The sequence below is a fragment of the Chrysemys picta genome, chromosome 14 (genome assembly GCF_011386835.1).
Source record: "Chrysemys picta bellii isolate R12L10 chromosome 14, ASM1138683v2, whole genome shotgun sequence".
Taxonomy (NCBI): domain Eukaryota; kingdom Metazoa; phylum Chordata; order Testudines; family Emydidae; genus Chrysemys; species Chrysemys picta.
Window position 1 is genome coordinate 32,167,179 of NC_088804.1, and position 24,686 is coordinate 32,191,864.

The 24,686-nt window shown below is 42.5% G+C and overlaps 1 protein-coding gene across 1 annotated transcript in view; it reads left to right on the forward strand.

Moving 5' to 3' along the window:
- VAT1L (vesicle amine transport 1 like) overlaps positions 1–24,686 on the forward strand; it is a 90,226-nt gene that overhangs the window by 19,222 nt on the left and 46,318 nt on the right. Inside the window, exons 4-6 of the mRNA XM_005300569.5 lie at positions 12,976–13,118; positions 20,493–20,596; positions 22,188–22,243. Of these exons, the coding sequence (XP_005300626.1) occupies positions 12,976–13,118; positions 20,493–20,596; positions 22,188–22,243 (303 nt within the window). The remainder of the gene's footprint in view (positions 1–12,975; positions 13,119–20,492; positions 20,597–22,187; positions 22,244–24,686) is intronic.

Genomic DNA, 24,686 nt, shown 5'->3' on the forward strand with positions numbered 1-24,686 from the left:
GTTTGACTCTGCCTCTAAAACGTGGGGGACCATTGAAAACCCCACCCAAGTAGGAACTCCTGAGTGGGAGAGACTGGACAAATGCTGTAGAGATTTTTGTTCCAGGTTTTCGTTTGTTGGGAGAATTCAGTTTGCTGCTAGTCTGGGCAGAGTTGGGTGTGAGGAAGGTAATCATAGAATATTAGTGTTGGAAGAGACCTCAGGAGGTCATCTAGTCCAATCCCCTGCTCAAAGCAGGACCAACTGTAATGGGCCAGCTGGAAGAAGCTGGCTCAGGGTTGTTGCCTAAATGAGGAGTGAAAACTCCCTGGGAAAAATACTGTGTGTGTTGGGCATGTTGCTGTATGCCTGGTCAGTCATGATCAATAACTTTCAAAACAATGAAGAGACTCCAAGGAGAAGGCTTGTCATGCTCCCTGTTTTAGGCCTCCATTCACCAAAGTACTTAGGTATGTGCCTAGCTTTTAGCACATGAGAAATCCAAGTGAATTCAATAGGACTATTCATGAGTTTAAAGGTGGGCAAATACTTAAAAGCCTTGCTGAATTAAGTGCAAAGTTGCACCCTCAAAATTGTGGACTTCAAAATGAAGGCTCGGCTGAAAATGAAGTGCTATGAGAATAGTGCCATAAGGGATACATTAAGAAAAAAGATTTAAAAAAAAAATCTCTCTAGCTATGGTTTGTTTAGCTTTATTTTATTAAGGGTAGTATTTCTCAAAAGCACTCAGCATTAGCCTAGCTTTGCTTATTGGTCATAATTTAAATGGGAGTGGAACTATCTCAACTTTGATCGCCTTTGAAAAATCCCACATTAAATTAATTTCTGCTTTTAATGCAGGAAGTTGTATGTTCAGACATAAACAGTGTTGATCTGATTTTTCCATCCATGATCTATTTGTCCATCTTGGAAGAAACCATGCCCCTTTTTTTCTAAACTTAAATTTCATCTGTGTGATGAATTTATTACCCTCAGATACTTGTTGACATAATAGGTTCTTGCATTCAGCTGTGATGAGTATGGTATAAGTACCTAGAAACTCAATTTGCCCAGTTAAATAGAAAAATGCTTCCATGTTAACAAATCTTAGTTGACTCAGTTATAGACAGTTGGGAAATCCTTTAAAATTGATACATTATGGTCCCACCGGGCCTTTCAGAACATTTGGTCATTTTTCAGGGTAAACTCGTCCTATCACTGTTTGTTTATTAAATCATTTCCTTGCTGCATTACATAGATTAATATGGTTAGACCTCAAAGTACAGCATTTCATCCTCTACACCCATAAAAAGAGCTGCACAATGTGACCATGGTGAGCTCTTAGGTATTACCATAGGAAGTGCTTTCAGTAAGGCAGAGGATTGTTCCTGTTCCTTGGTTAAAGCAAGAGCTACTCCCATGAAAATCTCTCTCTGAGTTACTTACAAATGCTGGTGTAATTCATACATTCCTCTGGTGGATGTGACCGGACTTCAAGCCAAGATTTATAGGGCCTGAGACAAAATGTAAAAGAGCCCCACCTATTCCAGTTTACAGCCCATTCTCTCTCCTCTCTCTGTTTTTTCCCCCCTGCTCTTCCCACACTCTCAGTTGATTCTGTTCTCTATGGAGGCTAAGGGAACTTCTCCGCCCTTCCTCAGAGGTCAGGGAAGAGGGAGCAGCAGGCATCTTCTGCTGTGAATGCCAACAGGTGGACGGGATCCTCCTCCTATTGGGCTTGATCCTGCTCCCACTGAAATCAATAACAAAACTTTCATTGACTACAATGGAGCAGGGTCAAGCCTATTGGCAGGAGGGTTGTGTTTTTCCCCATCTCTTCTCCTGGCCTATTGAGAAAATAGACCTGACCCAGCTGCTGGGCATTCATGCCTTGGTCCCAGCCCTTCTCTTTGCTTTCCCCTGGGCACAGGACCCTCCCCTGCCACCCTGAAACTTACTTGCAGAGGATACAGGGGGAAGAGACTCATGGAACAGAGCAAGCCTGGAAGAGGAGTCTGGTAGCAACCTGCATGATACAAGACACAGCTTTTTAAAAAAAATCATATATTTCATCAAGGCCCCCTGCTAAACCCAGGGACTAGGACAGTGTTAGTGGTGAAAGAGTGTAGTTGGCCATTATTTAGCATCAGTAAACATACAAAACTAGTGTAACTGGCACGCAAAGAGGCTGTGGCAGGGGAGGGGAGAAAGAGAAGGAAGCAGAAGGACAGGGCCCTGCTTTATCCTATAGTCTTATTTTTCTGGGTTTTTACCCTTCCCTTCCATCTTCTATACATGCGTTGCCCATGTTTTGCACACCCGCTGAAAGCCATAAGGGTGTAAATTGCACCACTTGATCACTTAACCTCCAGATACTGTTAGGAGTTAATATTTAGTAGCTCTCTTGCACTAGTATTTCAGTTTCACATGAGCTAAAATTAAACTTACGCTCATGCAGAGGCATTGATTGCAACCCTATAGCTGTGATGTGACCTTCGCTTTCGGGTTCAACATCAGAGGAAGTGCAAGCAGCATGAGTAGGTTCTGGATGCAACCTCATACGTTTGAACTTGAAGGATAAAACTGGTAGGACAGCTCTTTTAGGACATAACGACAGCACTGCTTACTGTTTGTCAGGTACTCTTTATTTTAATTTGCAGACACTGCAGCACACGTTTTCCAAGCGAACCAATCTACATGAGCAATGATGGAATTTTTTGGTTTAGCTATTGAAAACTGCTCCTCCATAACCTTAGTACAAATCTGCAAGGTTTTATTTGGGGGTGGGGAATCCTATTTTTAAATAAGTGAGAAGAGAGAAACAGAATGAGGAGTATATGGCAAGTGTAAGCAGTGGCATATTCTTAGCAACAGAAATTGTGCAAAATATTCATGAAGAAATGGCAAGCCTCAATTAAAGTGTGAGGAAACGTGTCACCAGCCCAGGAAAGAACTAGTGCCATGCAAAAGACTGTCTGAGGCCCTTGCCTCAGTGCACAGTTTATTCAAACACATGAACTCAAGAAGTTACACAAAAGAAAGCAATTCCCCTGACCGTAGCATGCTGTAGTCCCCAGAGGCCACAGAAAAAGCCCCTTTCAGCCATGCCTCCCCAGAGGACAAGTCCCTTCCTTAAATCCCCTGCCGAGTCATTTGAAAGGCAGGCAGCCCTTATTATTATTTATCTGTATCTTATCACATAGGGACTTGCATTTTTGTTCTGATCCTCAGCTGGAGTAAAATGGTATAGTTCCCTTGATGTTAATAGAACAGTGCTGATTTACATGCTTTGTTTCAAAGTGAACACAACTGTCCAATTTTGCAGGGGGGAAGAAAATTTGCAAATTTCTGCTTAAAAAATAGGCCTGCCTTTGGGTAAAAAGAGGCCATTATCCCTCTTGGATCCCTGTTTTGATCAAAAAAGCTTTCTACGCGTGTAACTAAAATCAGACTTCTATCCCAAATCTGTTCAAGTGTTTGAATTTCTCCTATTCCGTTTCACTACTCAGCAATGTTTGCCTTTTCTACTGGTTTCCAATTTCCCCTGGAAATTTTAATTGGAAAATGACACCTTCAGGAAGTGGCTTATTGTGTAGGTTGATGTCTCCTCGCACCTCAGATATCTCATTCTAGATGCTGAGAGGCTATTACACAATCCTTGCCCACAGTCCTCCTATTCAGTATGTTTAACACATTCATCCCCTAACATATCCTGAATATGTCCACCTTTAAATATGAATATACCAGGGGGGAAAATCTAATAATGAATAATAGGTTCTATCCACATTCAGTCCCAAACAGGAATCTAATGCAAGGTTGAATCTGAATGATTTAAAAAAAGACTTGAGCAGTGTCTCTAGATTTGACAAAAATGAGACTAATGGAAGGATATTTTGTTTTTTTTATGCTAATTCTGAGATATTAGCTGTACTGTGCATTAACTTTTTTAGATGGTTTATTGACTCGGGTTTTAAAGCTGGACTCAATTTATATCTTATCAAATAAACAAATTTCATATACAGAAACCTTGCTAAAGGTATTTCGGGTCAGAGTCACAGCTAGGGCAAGTTAGCAAGTCAATGTAGCTATGCCAGTTTATACAAGCTGCAGATCTGGCCCATTTTGATCAAAAGGGAGGTTGTCAAGATAAAAATCTATTTTTTTAAATTTAATTTTATTTTATTTTATTTTTTTAAACAAAAACTTTTCTGTGGTCCTGGTAACACCTTTGATTGTTAAAATAAACTTACTTAAAAATATAATTTACTTTTCATCATGTATGCTTTTTCTCTAAATTGAATGAAATTCATAAACAATGGAACTAGACTGTCAATTTCAATTTAATGTTTCTTAAATTTCACTTTTTTGGTTCTCCTGTATGATTAGCAAAACACTACAGGTTTCCAACTCCGCAGGTGAGTAGCTGAACTTTAAAAAAGCCAGGCCTTTTAACAGGACCTTAAAACATTCACACACAATATTTCTATTTATATTAGATTTTGTAGCGACCCAACATATTGGTTCTATAAATTGACGTTTATGTAAATAAAATCCATCAAACATCCATTGAAACTTGCTTGTATGCCAAGTACAATATTATGAGAGATTCCTTATATTTCCATAGAAGCACTTTAATCTGAGTCATTTATTTCTCTGAAGACTCTTACTGTGATGTTCTGCATGATAAGCAGTATAAAAATTACAGGTTTTGGAAATAAGATTAATTCTGTTTCAAAAAAATACTTCATCATAACATTGATTATTTCAATGAAACAGCTGATCACTTTATCCAAAGGCTGCTAAGTCCTATTAAAGGTAAAATTAGTTGTCAAATGAGATTTGGATTTTCATGTTTTATTTTCTCAGTTTCAGAAAGCAAGAACCTGTTCTGTGGTTATGCGTGGAGATTTATTTCCAAATATTAACAATTCTATGAGGGGAAAGAGTGGTTGGTGGGTTTGGTCTTTTGTTGCTGGGTTGGTTTTTGTTTTGTTTTGTTCTTTTGTGGGGGGTATTGTAGTCATGCATGTTTAATCACATAAGTGCTAGGTTGGTTTAGCAGAGCATAAGTCACTACTTCTGGTAAAATCCTGCTTGCTTCCCCACCCCCACAACATCCAGGATGCAGGCAGAAGGCTAACCAGCAGTGGAGCTGCTGATGTCCTACCTGTTCCTTTCACAGTAGAACCACACTGGAAGCCCTCTCAGGTCTGCATCGATTACAAAGATGTTCTCTCCAGTGGAACTATCCTACCAAGCTGGAGATATGGGCTGTGGTTGGCATATCCTCAACTGTGTGACTCCTCTGGCCAAATTGTGCTCCTTGTAGAGAATTTGCAGCAGTTAGTCACCAGGGTTAGTTGCCAAGTAGCTCCACTGCTGCTCCCGTGCAGGAGAGGGGAAGATTCTGTTCTCTCCAGTCTCTGCAGAAGTCCTCCATGCACATCGTATTTACTCAAGTTCTGCAAGGGGCCCAGGACTGGACCCTCAGGTATTTGTAATTAAAATGTGTAACCTCATAAACATGAACTCTTAATCTGAACTATGCTGGAAGGTAACTAAATCAGTTAAGGGATTAGAAAGGAGATTTAAGAGAGATTTGCATAGCCACAGCACTGTTTTGGCATGCAATCAAATTCTACATATCTTTAGTTAAGTATTTGAGTCCACAGGTACTTGACTTCATTGGAAAAAGCATGTAGGGTCTCGTATTGGGATCTGGCCCTATATCTTGGTATGTGAGGGTCGCAGATGTATGTGTGAATTACATCTCCAAAAGAGAAAAGGGATATTAAGTTAAGGTCAATTGTCCTGAGAATGGAGGAGTAGGGGGATAAGGGAAAGTCTGAGTCCTTCTTAGAATTGCCTCCAGACTCTTCAGGGTTCTTGTTTCAGCCCGCTATAAAGGTAAGGGTTATCTTTCTCTTTGGACTTGGAACACCCACAAATGTCAGAGGGATGTTGTAGTCTGGGGTTTTGGTCAGGCTTGTATCTACAATGGGTGCACCACCCAATCTTCAGCAGGTTTGGCACGCATCATTTCTTCTTGTGTATTTTCCTAATGGCGTGGCACTCTTGGAAATGTGAAACTTTGGGAATTTTTACATCCTGTATATACCCTGTATAAAGTGACTTTCTACTATAATAGTTTGACCTTTTCAGTATTCAGTGTTTTTGATTCAGGGAACATTTATTCTCCCTTTTCCTCCCAAGTTAGAGGGACTGTATGCAGAAAACTAATTATATTATAGAACAATGAGAAGGTCGGAGTTTTACTTCACTAGCGTCCTTCCCAAAATATCCATTTATCATCATGGTTCATACCAGTCCGGTCTGGTTAGGAGGCATCAAAATGGAAATTGGCACCAAATGAAACCAGTCCCATAGCAGAAGTGTGGCTACAAAGAGAAAGATACAAAAGCCAGATCTTGTTTCCATTTTAAGCTCATGGTGTAATTTTCTTTCAGGAGAGAGGTTAAAATTGGATTCAAAACAATATAGACAATTGAAGGTAGAAGTGAGTGTGAGACTTATGGTTTCTGAGCGATGAGGAATTCCCTCTCAAGCAAAAATGGCAGATGACAGCGAGAAAAGATGGCCTGTGCTTTGAAACACGGGACTGGGATTCAGCAGACTTGGGTTCAGTTCCTGGCTGTGCCACAGTTTTTGTGTGTTACATTCAAGCACGTCATTTAATCACTCTGTTTCGGTTTCATTCTCCATTTCTCCCGTCCTTTGCTTCACTGTCTGCTTAGTTTGTAAGCTCTTTGGGACCGGTGCTATCTCTTGCTGTATATTTATACAATACCTAGCACAAGAGGGGCCCAGTGTTGAAGCTTCTAGGGCAGGGGTCGGCAACGTTTGGCATGTGGCGCGCCAGGGTAAGCACCCTAGCAGGCCGGGCCAGTTCATTTACCTGCTGACACGGCAGGTTCGGCCGATCGCGGCCCCCACTGGCTGCGGTTTGCCGTCCTGGGTCAATGGGGGCGGCGGGAAGCCGCAGCCAGCACATCCCGTGCCGCTTCTCGCCGCCACCGTTGGCCCGGGACGGCGAACCGCGGCGAGTGGGGGCCGCGATCGGCCGAACCTGCCACATCAGCAGGTAAATAAACTGGCCCGGCCCGCCAGGCATGCCAAACGTTGCCGACCCCTGTTCTAGGGATTACCATAGTATTAGTAGTAACAAAGTCCTTTCCTGAAAAACACCACTGAAAGGACTTCCAGTGAAAACATTCATCATTATGTGGGAGGATAACATCACAGGGCTATCTACTTATCCTAGTGTAAATAAAAGCACTGATTACTGATATTTACTTGTATATCACCAGGAGTTCTGGTTGGAATGAACAATAAGTGTGTTTATACATGAATGATCTTACTAATCATGCAGGCAGTTTACAAATGCCAACCTTTGGCTAGAAATATAGCAAGGGTTTGCTAAATTCAGTCAGACATAATTATTAGAATCACAGTGCCAGTTCTTGCCTCCAGGTCTCAGTGAGATTACACAGGCGCGATCAGAGGCTGAATGTGGCTTATAAATATGTCTTCTGTGCATCTGTTTTAACAAAATAACTGTAGGGATAACTCTATATTCTGTTCCAAATGTAAGCAATTCAGTGTTTATGCAATATCTCCTTCCCCCGCCTCAAGAAAATACAATTTTTCCATGTTAATTCAGAGCATTTAAAGCCCACTATGACTAGAGATGTAAAACTCAGACCATTTAAGGCACAGATCCTGCAAATAGCTCCCCACAAGCAGACTCCTGCAGCAATGTAGAGCTCCATTAACTTCTATGGAATTCTGCCCAAGCCCAGGAGCTTCCATCCACAAGGAGCTGCTTGCAGGATCTGGACCTTAGTTTGCAAAGGGTCCTGTGTATTTTGGGCCTAAGCCTATGAGCCCTTTGGTTTCAATGGGAGCCCTACGTACAGAGGCCTTGTAAGAGTGGGTGGTTAATTTGTTTTGACTCACTCTCCACATCTTGCTTGTGAATAATAATAATAATTAATAATAAAAAGCTTAGTGAATACTACACATAGTTGTACTTGCTTTCTTGTCACAACCATCTGATGGAAGTGAATATCCATCAGACTCTTCCTCCTCTGCTTACAGAGTGCATTCACTCATAACTTGACCCAGCTGATTAGAAACACTTCTCACCTCGCCTGGAGAGAGATTGTAATGAAATCAGGCAAAAGCTGATCTTGATATGAAAGTTTTGCAGAGCTCTGCTTCTGGCCTGATTATTCTGCTTTCAGTGCTCCTGGGTGCAGCATGGAATTCCATTTCACAGGGGATTTCAGAATTCAAAAGTTTGGTTTTGCTCCGATTGAAAACAAAACAATTTTTTTTTCAAAATTCTGTGACACAGAAAAATGGAAATGTTTCATGTAGATAACTTCAGAATAAATTCTTCCTGGTGGGAAGAAAGGGAACCACGAGTCTGGATGACTTGGCAGCCATAACTGAGCAGAGAGCCCCAGAGCTTGGGATAGCCAGCACTTTCAGGCTCCCAGCTCCCCTTCAGCCTACCAGGTAGATTATCCTAGAGCAGGAGAACCTGGAAGCCTTGGGGTCTGTGACTCTGAAAGCCTGGGCATGTTTTGAAATCTGCCTGGGTTTCGGAGGAACTTACTGAAAAATGAGCTGTCTCCACAGAATGTTTCGATTGTGATGAATCCGCAAACTGAAGAAAAAAATTATTTTTTCCAACCTGCTCTAGTTTTCAGTTAGATCAGGAGTAACTATTGAATTAGTCTCATTTTAAGTGGGAGGAGAATCCGGATTCATTTTGTGTCTCACTTGCTCCTTGTTCCAGGCTCTACCAAAGAGCAACGTGACTTTTCTTTATTAAATTCAGATCATCATATTGTGAAAGTCAGCAGGAAGCAGCGGCTGCAATTGTATTTCATAGCGCAGGAGAGCTTAAGCAACATGACCAGTTCAAAATACTGCAAGACATTTCATACTTTCTGCTAGATCATCCTAAAAGGAATACATTTTAAAAAAAAAAGCTTGCAAGATTACAGGGGCTCAACTCCTCTGCTATAAAATGACAAAATTACCTTTAAAAGGCATTTGAGTAAATGGTACAAACTAACCTCAACCGTGAAATATCTTTGAAAGTCCTTCCTCATCCCTCATTTAACAGGCATCCAATCCTCAAGTAAAGGGTTACTGATAAAACAGGTAGAGTAGGCATGTTTAAAAATGCAGTGTTTGTCTCTCACACACTTGTCTCCTATTGTAAGCATAGCAAGATGCTGTGGTTATTGCTGGTACACTAGGCCAGATAGTGTATTTTGAATGCCTCCCACTCAATTAAAGTTTAAAAATACCATAAAAATATGACTTTATTTTTCTAGCTCAGTGTTTCTCAAACTGGGGTCGCCACTTGTGTAGGGAAAGCCCCTGGCGGGCCGGGCCGGTTTGTTTACCTGCCGCGTCCGCAGGTCCGGCCGATCGCAGTTCCCACTGGCTGCGGTTCGCCGCTGCAGTTCCAATGGGAGCTGCTGGAAGCGGTGGCCAGTACATCCCTCGGCCTGCGCCACTTCCAGCCATTCCCATTGGCCCGGAGCAGCGAACCGCGGCCAGTGTGAGCCGCGATCGGCTGGACCTGCGGACGGGGCAGGTAAATAGCCCGGCCCGCCAGGGGCTTTCCCTACACAAGCGGTGACCCCAGTTTGAGAAACACTGTTCTAGCTTGTAGTGTTCATATGATACCAGGGGTGGAGTTTTGACGGTTGCTGTTCATTGCAGATGCCTAAAATTGCCTTTGCATTTGACTACCGAAAGTTGCTGAGAGAACACCTAACTTTGTGTGATCACATTTCTAAAGACACTAGAGCTAATAAACTATGACTTCCTCATTAGAGCTACATAACCTTGATATAGCAGCACCAAACTGCCCTAGTTGTTTATCAAGATTGAACATTTGAAACCTACCATAATTTTTTTTTTTAAGGTAAGCATAACATGCTGCAGAACTTTCCCTGTAGAAGAAGAAATGTGGTACATGATTAGCCCAAGCCACCTCCAAACATTTTCAGAATCTTTAAAGAAGATATACAGATTTTAATGCCATGCTCCCAGACCATACTTAATAAAATTAATGCTCTCCAGAACCCACATGCTATGCCCCTCCTGGGGAAAAGATGTCAAAAACAAGTAGCAAAAAGTGTGCTAATCAACTTCCTTTTCAGTACAGTATTTATTTATTTTTGTGTTGCATGTGCCAAAATTATGTTCCAAAGGATCAAGGGCAAAGAGGATTGTCAACATTACTTATAGTGTTTCTATGGAAGGACTAGTGAAGATAATCATATAGAGGGTGAAAGTTTGCTTATTAGAGACAAAAACTTAGGGAAACAATTATGTAAAATCTCCAAGCTCAAGCACATGGCTGGAAGCATATATTTTTCATTGTACCTTAGGGTCTCATAACACAGTTTGTCAAATTAGGTTGATCCCATTGTTGTCAGTTCTACTTTAAATTGGAAATGGTGAAACTGAAAGGGAGATAGTTACTCTTCTATAGGTTGACTGCAGCTTTAGTAAGATGAATATCTACATGTAAATGGTGAACATAAGAATGGCAATACTGGGTCTGATCAATGGTCAATCTAGTCCTGTCTTCCGACAGTGGCCAATGCCAGATGCTTCAAAGGGAACAAACAGAATAGGGCAATCATCAAGTGATCCATCCCTTGTCATTCAATCCCAGCATCTGGCAGTCAGTGGCGTATGGACACCTAGAGCATGGAGTTACATCCCTGACCATCTTGGCTCTTCAGCACGTGTGCAATGTGCCCAGTAATTTGATAGCACCGTCATCAGCCAAGTGAAGAGCCAGTAGCCCCCCATCAATGTAAGTCAGCAGCCACTCGTCAAGGATATGCAACATAGTTTGAAGTTGACTGCACACCATTTGAAGAGAGTGGCTGCACAATTGCCCTGTCCTGTTCGAAACTGGTTCAGGATGATCACAGGTCAAAACTTAGTGAGCAGATGGCTGGGTCGGTGACGAGACCGTGATTAATGACTGTCGTGCCTGACCATTCATTATGCCAAGGAGATTCCAACATCATGTCCTGTGGTGGCATAAGTGACCGTAAAGAGCATCTAGAAGACAGGTGAACTGAGGGGTGATTGAAGAGGTCTGAGTACAGAGGCAAGTCTTGGCTAATAGCCATTGATGGACCTATCCTCCATGAACTTATCTCGTTCTTTTTTTAATTAGTTACAGTTTTGGTCTTCACAACATCCCCTGGCAATGAGTTCCATAGGTCGACTGCATTGTGTTAAGTACTTCCTTTTGTTTGTTTTAAACCTGCTGCCTATTAATTTCATTGGGTGACCACTAGTTCTTGTGGTATATGCAGGGCTAATTAACATATATATGTTACTTTCTCCACCATTCATGGATTTTGTAGACCTCTGTCCTATCCCCACTTAGTCCTCTCCTTTCCAAGCTGAAAAGTCAGTCTTTTTAATCTCTCTTTATTTGGAAGCTATTCCATACCCTTAACCATTTTTGTTGCCCTTCTCTGTACCTTTTCCATTTCTAATGTATCTTTTTTGAGATGAGGTGACTAGAACTGCATCCAGTATTCAAGGTGTGTGTATACCAGAGGTCGGCAACGTTCGGCACGCGGCTCGCCAGGGTAAGCACCCTGGCGGGCTGGGCCAGTTTATTTACCTGCTGTCGTGGCAGGTTCAGCTGATCACGGCCCCCACTGGCCACGGTTCGCTGTCCCGGGCCAATGTGGGTGGCGGGAAGCCGCGGACAGCACATCCCTCGCCCGCGCTGCTTCCCACTGCTCCCATTGGCCCGGGACGGCGAACCGCGGCAAGTGGGGGCCATGATCGGCCGAACCTGCCGCGTCAGCAGGTAAATAAACTGGCCCGGCCCGCTAGGGTGCTTACCCTGGCGAGCCGCGTGCCAAACGTTGCCGACCCCTGCTCTATTGCATCCTCTCCAACCTTCCTTTCTTTATTAAGTGATACCGTTAACTTAAAACCATGTTCATTTCTTCACACATGAGTTAAGTAATTTCAGGTACTACACCAACACTTACAATTTCATATCCTATTCTAATAATAACCATTGTTCTTTGTTTTGTTGCTATGTAAAAACCCACCCAAATGGAGGAAAATGACTGTACCAGGAAAACAGTGATATCCTGCTTGTTCATAAGGGCCCAGATCCATAAGGTATTTAGGTGCCTAACTCCCACTGGTTTTAATTAAATCAGTGGAAGGTAGGAACCTAAATACCTTGTGAGAACCCGGGCCTTAGAATCCTAAGTCTCATTGACTCTCAGTGAGACTTTAGCTCTTACTCAGTGCACCCAACATAATTTTAAGTAAAATGAGTTCTCCACTGCTCACATGCTTCTAGTGACACAAGTTACAAACGTGTTTGAAAGCTTTCAAAGCCTAAAGCTGCACATCATACAGGTGAGCATAAGATCCACCGATCATTGTGGATTTCCCCAATGTATGCTAAAAAATCTGGCCTACGATGCTGGCAAATGCCCACAGTAAACAAACTGGAAAAAAATAGAAATAGTTTTCTGATAATCCTTCAGTAATAATCATTTAGGTGCTACAGCAGCAGTAGTATGTAAATGTCTTTCATGCGAAAGTATCATTTTAAGTGGATGCTGTCCCTTTAATTGGAACATTTTACAATAGCTGAATTTACTTCAAAATACCATTGTGAAGGGGATATATATATGTGTGGTAGTTTTTCCAGTATAATTTATCACTTGTTAAACTAATTTTATCCCCAAAGAATATTTTTCTGGATATGCATGGGTTTACATCTGTTTTACTGTGTGACTGTAAAATGTCTGACCAGGATATAAAGAAAGTTTTTCAAAAACTGCATATGGCCAGCCCGGGATTTTATTGTATTATGAGTGATTGGCAGGCAGAAATCAAGTAATTGACTTTGTCAGTGGAACTGATCTAACAATATATTTGCAGGGTCAAGCCGTAGCTCAGCTCTGCTCAACGATCCCTGGTGTTACTGTTTTTGGAACAGCTTCCTCTTTCAAGCATGAAGCAATCAAAGATTCAGTAACTCACCTGTTTGACAGAAATGCAGACTATGTCCAAGAAGTAAAGAGGTAAGGGTCTTATTTTGATTATCAAGTAGTAGCTAGCACAGGGGTGGGCAAATTTTTTGGCCTGAGGGCCACATTGAGTTTCTGAAATTATATGGCGGGCCAGTTAGGAGAGGCTGTGCCTCCCCATACAGCCAGGTGTGACCTGGCCCCTCCCTCTCTCCAATCCCCCTGCCTCTCGCCCCCTGATGGGCCCCCCCAGGACAGCTGCCCCATCCAAACTCCCCTGTTCCCTGACGGACCCCTGCCCCATCCACCCCCCAACCCCCGCTCCCTGTCCCCTGACCGCCCCTGGAACCCCCACCCCTGACTGCCCCCTGCTGCCCCATCCGACTCCATCTCTCCTTCCTGACTGCCCTCCCGGGACCCCTGGCCCCATTCAACCCCCCTGTTCCCCACCCTCTGACCTCCCCGACCCCTATCTACACCCCCGCCCCTATCTACACCACCACCCCCCGAACTCCCCTGCCCTCTGTCCAACTCTCCCTGTTTCCTGCCCCCTTACCGCGCTGCCTGGAGCACCAGTGCCTGGAGGCGCTACAGCCACGCCACCCAGAGCACCAGGACAGGCAGCCACACCGCCCAGCTGGAGCCAGCCACACGACCGCACAGCACAAAGCACCGGGTCAGGTCGCGACTCTGCAGCTGCGCTGCCCCAGGAGCTCGCAGCCCTGCTACCCAGAGCATTGTGCTGACGGCGCAGTGAACTGAGGCTGCGCGGGAGGGGAAACAGCAGGGGAGGGGCCGGGGGCTCAGGGGCTGGGCAGGAGGGTCCTGCAGGTTGGATGTGGCCCACAGGCCGTAGTTTGCCCAACTCAGAACTAGCAAATTACTATGAAAAGTGAGTTAAGCATATATATGAGAACCGATTAAACAGGTTGGTTTTGGAACAATCACAGATCTAATCTAGATATTCTCTGTCTTTCCAATGAAAAGATAATTATAGCAAATCAGTATCTCCCTCTTCCTTTACGATCCGACATCCGGCTTTATTGATCATGTTCACTTAGATACCTGCCACAAGCCAAAGGAATTAAATGAAAGAGAACAAAAAAATTGATTGGGGGAATCTAATCTCATATTATTTTCCTGTAGGCTGATAGTCTTTCATTATTGCTGTTCACTTAAGTTGTTTTTCGTTGATTTGATGCAATTGATTCAAAATGTTTGGGAATTCTCTTGTGTGATTCTGTCTGTCTAGGTTCTTATACTGTGCAAACCGCTAGTATCTTGAGTTCTATGGTGTCTGGTTGAATTGTGAATACTTAGATTTTGTTTGCTTTAATGTTAGAGTCATCTGGTAGCCTCTTGAAGTTCTCACCTAGGCTTCAGTTTCTTCACAAATGCTTGCAGTTTTTTGGGGTTAGTCTGATTAATCTTGGCTGCTAAAGGATATATTTGACAGGGAAAGTAAAGAAAATTTTCTCCAATTCTAGAAACAAATATTTGATGTCGTTGCTGTTTTCTAATTCTACTTTAGAAATAAAGATGATTTGTTGTTACATATGTCTTGAGTGCACTGATGCACTACCTCAATCAGCTGGAGGGAGCAAAAGAAATTTCTACGTCCATTGCACGTGCATGTACCCCTGTAGTGTGTATATACTATGTGTGCTGCCCAGCCCCAAAACACCAACATACCCCCATACTCTGTATGTTACCCCCAATGACCAATAACTAACGCTTCAAATTTTCTGTATAGTTTATTTTTTTTTAATATTCTCTAATAAAATTTAAATATGTTGTGTGGGTTCTCCATAAGGGATGCTGCATCAAAATATATGCAAAGTTTGTAGCTTATACCACCTTGGGTTGGGATCAGAGTGGATCTCATAAGCTAAGCAGGCTCAGCATGTAGATGGGATTTCCCCCAAAAAAAACATAGGCCACAGGAAGTGGTGTTGGGTATTCGGTAGGTGGCATGCTTCCTTCTCAGTCATTGCTGCACCAGCTTGTTGTTGGGGGGAAACCATGAGAACTTTTGGAGGAGTCTTCTTCATTCATGGCTGTTGAAGATCCTGTGGCACTCTTCTGTAAGATCAGGGTGTTTAGTCCCCATATCCTGACCTAATTCTAGTGTGGGAAGCACAGTGTAATTACTCACAAGTATTCTCTGCATTGTCAGCTGGATACAATATTTGTCACTCTTTCATCCTACATGGGTTGAGTAGTCGGACTGTCTACTGTTAAACTCACCTATGGCAGCTGCACTTGGTACGCTGGGGTATGCATGTGAACGCTCTGTATCACCCCCTTAACACCTTTTCAACTCCCATTAAGTTCAGTGGCAAGGCTGTCCCTGACTTCAGGGGGAATTGAATCAGGACCATAACAAAGGCCTTTTTACATCAGAAGAAAATTTAATTCGACATGAAGTTTCAATAGATGATGAGAAGAGTTGTCTGGCAAAGGATATCCGCCCAGCACCACCTCTTCAGCCCTGGACTGTTCACAGGACCTCACTTCACCCCCACTGGAAGCTGCTGGGGGTGAATTTTCACTGCCAGTGGGGAGCTGCTGTAGCATGATGGTCTGGCTCCTCTTCACTTCCCTCTGGAAGCAGCTGCAGCAGACCAGGAGTCACCTACTTCCCACTGTACTAGGGCCATTTGAACAAATGGGGCGGGAAACGTTCACAGAAATTTGTCCCTCTTCAACATTTGACATTTTGAAGAAAATTTTCATCAGAATTCAAAACCAGCCCCTGCTCCTTATCCAGGGGACACTGACTTCTCCTGTGCTCCACCAGAGGAAGATACAATCTCCTTGGAATGCCCCACTCCCTCTGGTGGTAGGTGGTCATTGTTCTGTTCCAAGGGATTATTACAGTGGAACCCAGTTATAGTGCAGAGAAATTTTGCTACCTGGGGTCCATTAAAATGCCTGGCAGCTATTTGTAGCTTTCCCTGTGGTTTACTACTAGTGGATGTTCCCCTGTGATCAGTCCCCAGGGTGTGTGATTTGAGGCCATTTGGAATAGAAGGTAAAACATACATGTGAAATGTTACATTTCCTCTTTGTTTGCTGTGACTATACTGGCAGGGTGATGAGTGTGTCACTGAAATGTAGGTGGTAGAGCTGTGGAAAATCAAAATGTCCGTCCCATGGGAAATGCCAATATTTTGAATTTTTGGTTTTGTCTCAAATCAGGAAATGGAAAATGTTGATTGTGCAGGAACTGGATTTTCCATTGGCCAAAACATTTTGATGGAAAATTCCTGACCAGCTCTAGTAGATAGATGGCTTGGTTGCCAGAGAGCAGTGGCTCTACTTCAAAGTCTGTTTTATATCAAAATCCTGAAGTAACAATGACTGGGATGATGTTTACAATAAAGTTACATTCACTGCCCTGATTACATTCCGAAAGGGTACGTTAAGTATCATGTGTTTACAAATGAATGCTCATCAAACTGCGTAACTGTAGAAAAAAGTGTGTTCACTGTTGTTGAGCAGTGCCGATCACTGGATATTAGAGAGAGAAGGTGGCTTTTATTGGACCAAGGCCTGTTTGGTGAAAGAGAGAAGTTTTTGAGCACACAGAGCTGAGCAGACCTGAAGAAGAACTCTGTGTATCTCAGTAACTTCTCTTTTTTACCAACAGAGGTTGGTCCAATAAAAGATATTACTTTACCCACCTGGAGAAATTATTGGCCCACAAAAATCAGCAGTGTCTAACTGTTACACTACTAAGGGAAGAAGTCTCATGTTTTGTGGCTCTTTGTAATGTGTTTCCAGCAGACATTTGAGAGCTTTATCTCTGTTTTCTGAGGAAAATGAAAAATTCTTTATAGGTCATAAAGCTTTCCCTGTTTTCTGACTTTATCTAATAGCAGTTAGGCAATTGCAAGAGGTATGGTCATCACAAGCTAATAGTTGCTTTGGGGGATTAGAAACTGTTGACTGCACCTTATGCCTTTGATAGTCCCCAGGGTATAATTATCCTAGAATAATGTGCCAGTGGTTTGTGTAATTGTTTAATTAAAGAGAACAGGTAAATAATTGACAACTATTAGAGTTATTTACTTGGTTATAAAGTAGAATAGCAGGTTTTAGTCAAACTGGAGGCGGGCGCTCACAGGTTTAGTTAGTGCAGAGAAATGTGAAATTAGATCTTGTTACTGGCAACGTTAGAGTAACTAATATTTCTCTCTCTTTTTTAAAAAATAGCTCCAAACGTTGTCTGGTTATATTTTTGCACCTGAAAAAAGATATTGGTTTTTTGGCTGGTATCAGGGCTGGCTCCAGCATTTCTGCCTTCCCAAGCAAAAAAAAAAAAAAAACCCGCTATCGGCAGCGGCAGTTCAGCGGAAGGTCCTTCGCTCCTAGAGGGAGTGAGGGACCTACCGCCCCCGAATTGCCGCACGTGCCGCCCCTCTCCCTTGGCCGCCCCAAGCACCTGCTTGTTAAGCTGGTGCCTAGAGCCGGCCCTGCTGGTAAATACTGAGCTATAGTTCAGAAATGCTTGCAAACAAGGTTATCTATTGGAACCATATAACATTTCAACTCCTCTGCTGCACAAATTGTAGCCATATTCTGCCCTTGGATTCATGTGGATGGCTCCTGTTGACTTCTCTCTAAGCTTGGTTTGACTCAGTGCAGGGACCTAGTAGAACAGAGATCCAAAACGGAATTATGTCCATGATCTGACACTTAAAACCATACTATCTGAGGAGAAGTGAGATAGAAAATGACCCATTTCCCCTTTTTTACTTTGCTTGATGAATGCAGAAGCAGCCCTCCCCTGCCGTGTGACACCCATTCACACTCAAATCTATACCCACAAATCCATTTGGCATGCTGCAATTTTTGTGTAGGCCTTTCCATAGAAGGATCAATTTGGCTATTCAACCCTTGCCAGGCTGAAAGGCGTACACTGTTCAAGTCTGAGCAGCAAAGCCCGAATGAGCACAAACTCTGGGGCTCAGATTCAGTATGAATTGCCTTTGATGAAGAGGTCGATTGTTCTTCTACCAAATGGACAATTCTCTCTTAAACTTGGTTGTAGCTAAATGGAATTCTAACATGACTGGGCCAGTGGGCATAGATTTGAGCCATGTTTGAACAAGCATTATTTAGCTAGATAAGGACATTATGTAAACTAGAGTATGACATTAGATCACTGTTTAAAAACCTCAGCTATAACCTCAATTTTTATCCAGGCTAGAACATGGTTGTTATAACCATCTATACTGGCTGGCCAAATTATCTTAGGATCCTGATAGGCCCATGTTTAACCATCAGTTGAAAACCCTTAAGATCTATGGAGACAGGGTCAAAACTGTTGAATCGCGACCCCTGTGGGGGTTGCTGTGTAAAAGTGAGTTAGCACAGTGATCTTCATTGTAGTTGTAATGACTGAAGGCTAGATTGTGCCTCTATACGAGAGACACTGTGCAGGTGGTAAGAAACTCCGTAAGATTCTCCACTGAGTTTCTTTTGAATTCTTCTATCTGGGTGGTTGGGTTTGCCCTCTTGTTGATAAAGCAAGGGGCTTGACCCCCCATCCCACCCCCACGCACCTTTGAATCCTCCAAATTAGCATGGAATCCCCAAGATACAATGAAGCCCAGGATGCTCCAGTGCTGCCCCTGTGCATCTGATCTAGGGTGCCTCCAACCCCATTGTGCACTCCCTGACCCCCCCCACACACACACATATGAACCTCTCAATGCCTCCATGATGCCCCTGTAACACTTAAAGTAGTTTTCACCATGAAGAGGGGACAATACAGCTCAAGGCTGTATTCTTTACTACAATACATATTCCACCAGCCTATGCATGGATACCCAAACCCTTGGAGACTAGGGCAGGAGTGATGGTCCCCTGTGCCCCCCTCCACAGAAAAGAGGAGACTCACCCATGGATGATTCCTTCCATGCACACAGGTGAATTAGTAACTTCACTTGGAGCCAAACTGTATATATCTGGCTCCAGCCCTATAAATCTTTTTGTACCCTAACCTATTTATGTTCTTACGACAACTGTGAGTGCCTGCCGTCGTTACCGGGGTTACAAATTTTAGTATTTGTTTCTAGTGTGGAAACAATAGATTTCAAGTTTCTCTCTGAATCTGCATGGGGGATGAATGAGAGTGTATCATGTAGAATTATTTGTTTCCCTGAAGAGCTGTTTTTATAAGCACCAATACATCCCCATGTGTCTGAGGGTAGACTCAGCCCCTAGTCACCTCAGTAGCGTTTTTGCACTGGATTGTCATCTCTCACTGGCTTCCCACTAGTGTAACTATTGACCTCAGTGAAGTTACTCTTGATCTACACTGGTGTGAGAAAAGAATTCAGACTGTTTACTTGAATGACACACAAAGAGGTTTGGACTGTATTGTGAGCAAACACTCCCACCGCACTTCTGCTGCATGGTCGATATCTTCTATGAAGTAGACCAATGCTGTTATTACAGTCGTCCATTCCCATGATCCATGCTGTAGTCTTTCACAGGCCTCTCTGACTTACATAAACACTTGATTTATTTTCATAACCTCCCTATTTTAGATTCTCATCTTGTCCTGTAAAATAGTTGTTGTGATAAATAATGATTTTCTCTCTCCCAACTATCCACTGTGCCATAGATTAACAGTATATAATTTCTACCTTCTCATGTTCTGCTTCTTTCCCTAAGTTCTGGTTACAACACTGTTGCTCAGACAGACAAACATATTTTTATCATCCTGTAATATACTATCCCAGTCGAATCTCAACAAAGCCAAACTTCTCTTTCCTCCATAATTATCTGTACCACCTAGAGCATTCTAACCACTCCACTAAACTCTTCTTCCTCATTTTTCCAGAAGAAAGAAATAAACAAAAATAGTGTAGCTAACCAATCATTTACTAACACTTGGCTTTTTTTGCTGCAACTGCTTTCCCATCTCTCATATGTATGTTTAGTTCAGGCCAGATTCTCACATCTTTACTCATATTGAGTAGTATGTTACTCCACAAATAGTGCCATTAACTTCATTGAGATTGATTGTGGAGTAAGATACTACTTAATATGACTGTGTGTGGCAGTGCTGAGACTCTAGGCCAAGTTTTTCAAAGGCGACTATCGATCATGGGTGTCTCCATTGCTGCATACCCAAGTGGAGACGCCTGGTTTTCAGAGAGTGAATGCTAAGCACTTTCGAAGAATTGGGTGTTCTTAAAATGGCTCCAGTTGTGTACTTTATAACTGAGATGCTCAAAATCACCAGTTGCTTTTGAAAAGCTTAACATTCGATAATAAACTCTTCCGACTCCTTTCTGAAGTGCCTTTCAAACTGTGGGTGCTATGTAAACAATAATCCTATAGTAGACCAGTTAAAAGAAATGAAGTCTTGAGTCCTGTTGTAATGTGAAATTTTCCCTCCTTGTGTCTTAGAATCTCAGCAGAAGGAGTAGATATCGTTCTGGATTGTCTGTGTGGAGAAAATACTGGAAAAGGCCTCAGTCTTCTCAAACCACTTGGGACTTACATTTTATATGGTGAGTAAAAACAAAACAATTAGAAGTTTATTTCAAAAATACCAATTTGCCAACCTCTTCCAGCAGCATGGGGACACCCTTTAAAACATCCAAGCTACTAAGTTCTCCCTGGGGAGTATGAAGAATGTATCTGTCATGTTACACTTCGTCAGTTCAATCATTTCTATTCAAGAGTTTCTATGGATCTGATTCATAGGCTAAAAAATTAGGAGACGCTAGTTGCTACAAAGCAAGTTGTTTTTTCAAAATATCTAAAGGCGGAACTGGCTATATGGTTCAGATAGTTGGCTCACTTAGCCACATGGAAGGAATAAGTTTGGAGAGCAACTTTGGATCTCTTATTCCTCAGGACACAGGAAGCTAGCAGTTTGGCAGAAGTAACCATAGTATAATGCATGGAACCAGGGCCGCCGAGAGCGGGTTCGGGCCCCGGTGAAAAAAATTTTTCGGGCCCCCCCAGCAAGGGCGGACCGGCTAAACAGGGCCGACGGGGGGGGAGGAGCCGGGCCCCGGGCCCCCTTCCGGACCACCGGGCTCTGGTAATTTGTACCGCCTTCCCCCCACTCTCGTCGGCCCTGCATGGAACTGTAGAAAGAGAGTCATTCAGGAATGTCATTCGTTCATTTGGTCTGACACCAAGCTGTGTAAGCTGAATCCAGACTTCTAAATCTCACACTTTAGCGCCTCAACATGTACCACTGGCCACTCAGCATATTTAATAATAGAAATTGCTTCCCTATAACTCTGCCTACCTGCCACATAACTTACTGCTAATGAAACAGCAACAGCCCCAACCTCTGTGAGAGGAGAGTTAGGCTTGGTCTACACTAAACCCCCAAATCGAACTAAGGTACGCAACTTCAGCTACGTGAATAACGTAGCTGAAGTCGACGTACCTTAGTTCGAACTTACCGCCGTCCAGACCCGGCAGGCAGGCTCCCCCGTCGACTCCGCGTACTCCTCGCGGCGAGCAGGATTACCGGAGTCGATGGGGAGCACTTCTGAGTTCGATTTATCGCGTCCAGACTAGACGCGATAAATCGAACCCAGAAGTTCGATTGCCTGCCGCCGAACCAGCGCGGTAAGTATAGACAAGCCCTTAGAGACTACACATCTCTGAAGACTAAGAGAGAGGGGAAGTCTATATGGTTATAGCTACCACCTAGCTGCTAAACTATAGTGGTAGAGAGGAAACTGTAATGGGGAGGAAGAGATTTGCTATCAAAATACCTAATATTATCTAGTCTGCTTGTCTATGAACAGCTGTCTGAGAGGCTGAATTGGTGGTTTTTCTGATCTCAGAAATAATGAAAGCTTATCTGTCATTTGATATGAACAAATCTTTCTTTTGTTCCTGAAATGTGTAGGATGCTATCAACTTGACTTCTTTGATTGCTGTACCAATGATAAAAGGAAGGGCATCATTAAAGCTTATGCAATTTGGAAAAAAAACTAAGAAGAATTTTTCCAAAGCACAAATAGAAATGTTTTTATTTTTTATTGATTTATTTTTTAATGCAGACAATTAAATGGCCTCATTCGTTGGCATGTTATAAAGGGTATTTACATGTATGTGATGTCTTTTTTTCAGGTTCATCTAATATGGTTACTGGGGAAACAAAAAGCTTCTTTAGCTTTGCAAAATCAGTAAGTATAGTACTCCTGTGGTTCTGTTATACTGCACTTATTAGCATTTATCTCCTAAACCTGTTATTTTTAGCAGCTTAGTTCATCATTACCAACACCAACCTAATTTGTCTCCATTCCATTGTTTACTAACTCCAACATATAACATCACACTAGTGCAAATGAAGAGTGGTAAATGTAGCGTGGCCTGATATGTTTTCCTTTTGGTACGACAGCTAGACAGGAGTCTGCTCAGTATGCAATAAATATTTGAGTTGCCAATAATCTGTGTAAAGTCATTTTATATCTTAGACCAAACTAAACCATCCGTTTATTTTCTGACCTGGTAGTAGCATGTCATATCCACTATACAACTGTACTCCCAGGGGGTTCTTTCCTTCTCTAATGTGGATGCACAATGATGTGAATTCAAGGATATACTTGAGTCACAGGGCTCAGCTGATGTTCCGTCATCTCTAAGAGTCTTAGGAATTAATTGAGCCGTACAGGGTACGTCTACACTAGAGTGTGATTACACCTCATGTAAACACACCCAAGCTAGCTTTAATCTAGTTTACTCAGACACCAGAGCAGTGAAGCCTCAGCAGTTCACGAGTAACTACGTGGCTTCTGGGTGGGCTTGTACAGTCCACACTGAAGTGTGTGGTACCATGGCTTCGCTACTTTGGCACCCCAACTAGCTAGATTATGCTAGCTTGGGTTGTCTACATGAGCTGTAATCACAACCCATGATTGCAGAATAGACACCCACTGAAATGTGTGCTTCAGTTCTTATAGTGCTGTCTTACCCTTTTCACTGATGTTGTGAACAAACTAAAAGCTGAAGTATTAATAAATTATTCCCTGGCCTGTTACAAGTAATGAACAAATCTGTTCAGACAATTCACAAACAGAAAAAAGGCCAAATCTGTCATAAATTGTTTGCAAGGAAAAGTTCAACCACCTCAGAAAGTGATTCCTTCAGATATGAAGAAAAAGGACACAAGCTACTAATCAGAGATCCACCACACACAATTTATCTGCTAAAAATTCATCAACACCTCATACCAGCAACCCTTTTTCCCAGAAGAAATTAACTTCAAATATCTCTATGCAGCTAAAATCAGGATATATCAAAGTCCCCAATAAGAGACACTCAGAGACTTTACCTCCTACTTGTTCTATCTCACATAATGGCAAGGGCTAAAATGTGCAAAGATCCTTGTAATTAGATGCAAACATAGAGCTGAAATAGTCTGAAGAAATTCCTGTCACTGTTAAAAACTATATTATCTCCAAAGAAATTATCTACATGCAAACCTACAGCAAAAGATATTGTGGGTGCTGAAACAACCTGGTCTGGTTAGTTTGACATAATGGGGACAATTGGGAAATACAAGACCAACGTATCCATTAAGTTATTCTGTTGTCTCTGTCGCTGCCTTGGTTTGTTTTTGAGCCTAAGACTAGGCAAGCGTCACACTGCACGTGTAAATAAGTCAAGGAGACAGGTCACCACATGTTTTTCAATTGGTAGTGTAGACAACCCTGGTAGAAATTGAAATTGGCTCCCACTGGTACCATCTAGAGCAGCTACTGTAGGTTTTGGAAGAAAGCAACAGTTACATTGGTACCTTGAGCTACTGGCTCTCCATCTGAAACCAAGGGAGGCCTCGAGAATGAGACTTGTTGAAGGATACTAATGCAATCCACTAGGGGGGGCTATACTGTTCCATAAACAGCTTAAAACCTTGGTATCTAAATAAGTGTGCTGCACATTGCAATTGTCTTGAAACCAGGTTCTCTGGAGCTACTGTGATAACTAACTGTATGGAAGTTATAGGCTAAAACAAAAGCCTTGATCAACATGTCTAGGCCTATGTTACAAAGCCTTAAACCAGAATGAGTCAATAGCTGCTTTGTAATGGATCCTGGCGGGAATAATACCACCTCTGAAAACTGAAAAGGCAATCAAAGGGAATATTTAATCAAAATATTAAGTAGTGCATTGAATTGTTCATAAAAATGTAAACTGCTTTTTTATGCTAATCTAATTAACCCTGTGAAAATTAAGTTACCAAAAACCATAAGAATTTTTTTAATTAAAATTTTGCCCACTAGAATAAAACTCGCTAAGATGTGGGATCTCGCTCACAAGGGTGCCCTGGAGCTACAGTAGACAAAATAACATCATTAGAGATAATGCAAGACTCCCAAACATATCCATGTACAAGACTTCAGCAGGAGCTAGACAGAGAGGCAAGAGCAGCAGTAAGGTTTACATGGGATTTTTGGTGGGATGGGTTATAGGGGGCAGTAGGGTTAAGAGGTTTTACAGAGGGGTTACATGGCTTCCCTAAGGTAACAAAGGAAGACTGTGGCAGAGCCACAAATAGAATTCAAGACTCCTAAATCCTGCCCCTTAGTCACAGGATTATCCATCCTCCCAATTGTCTATGTTTGC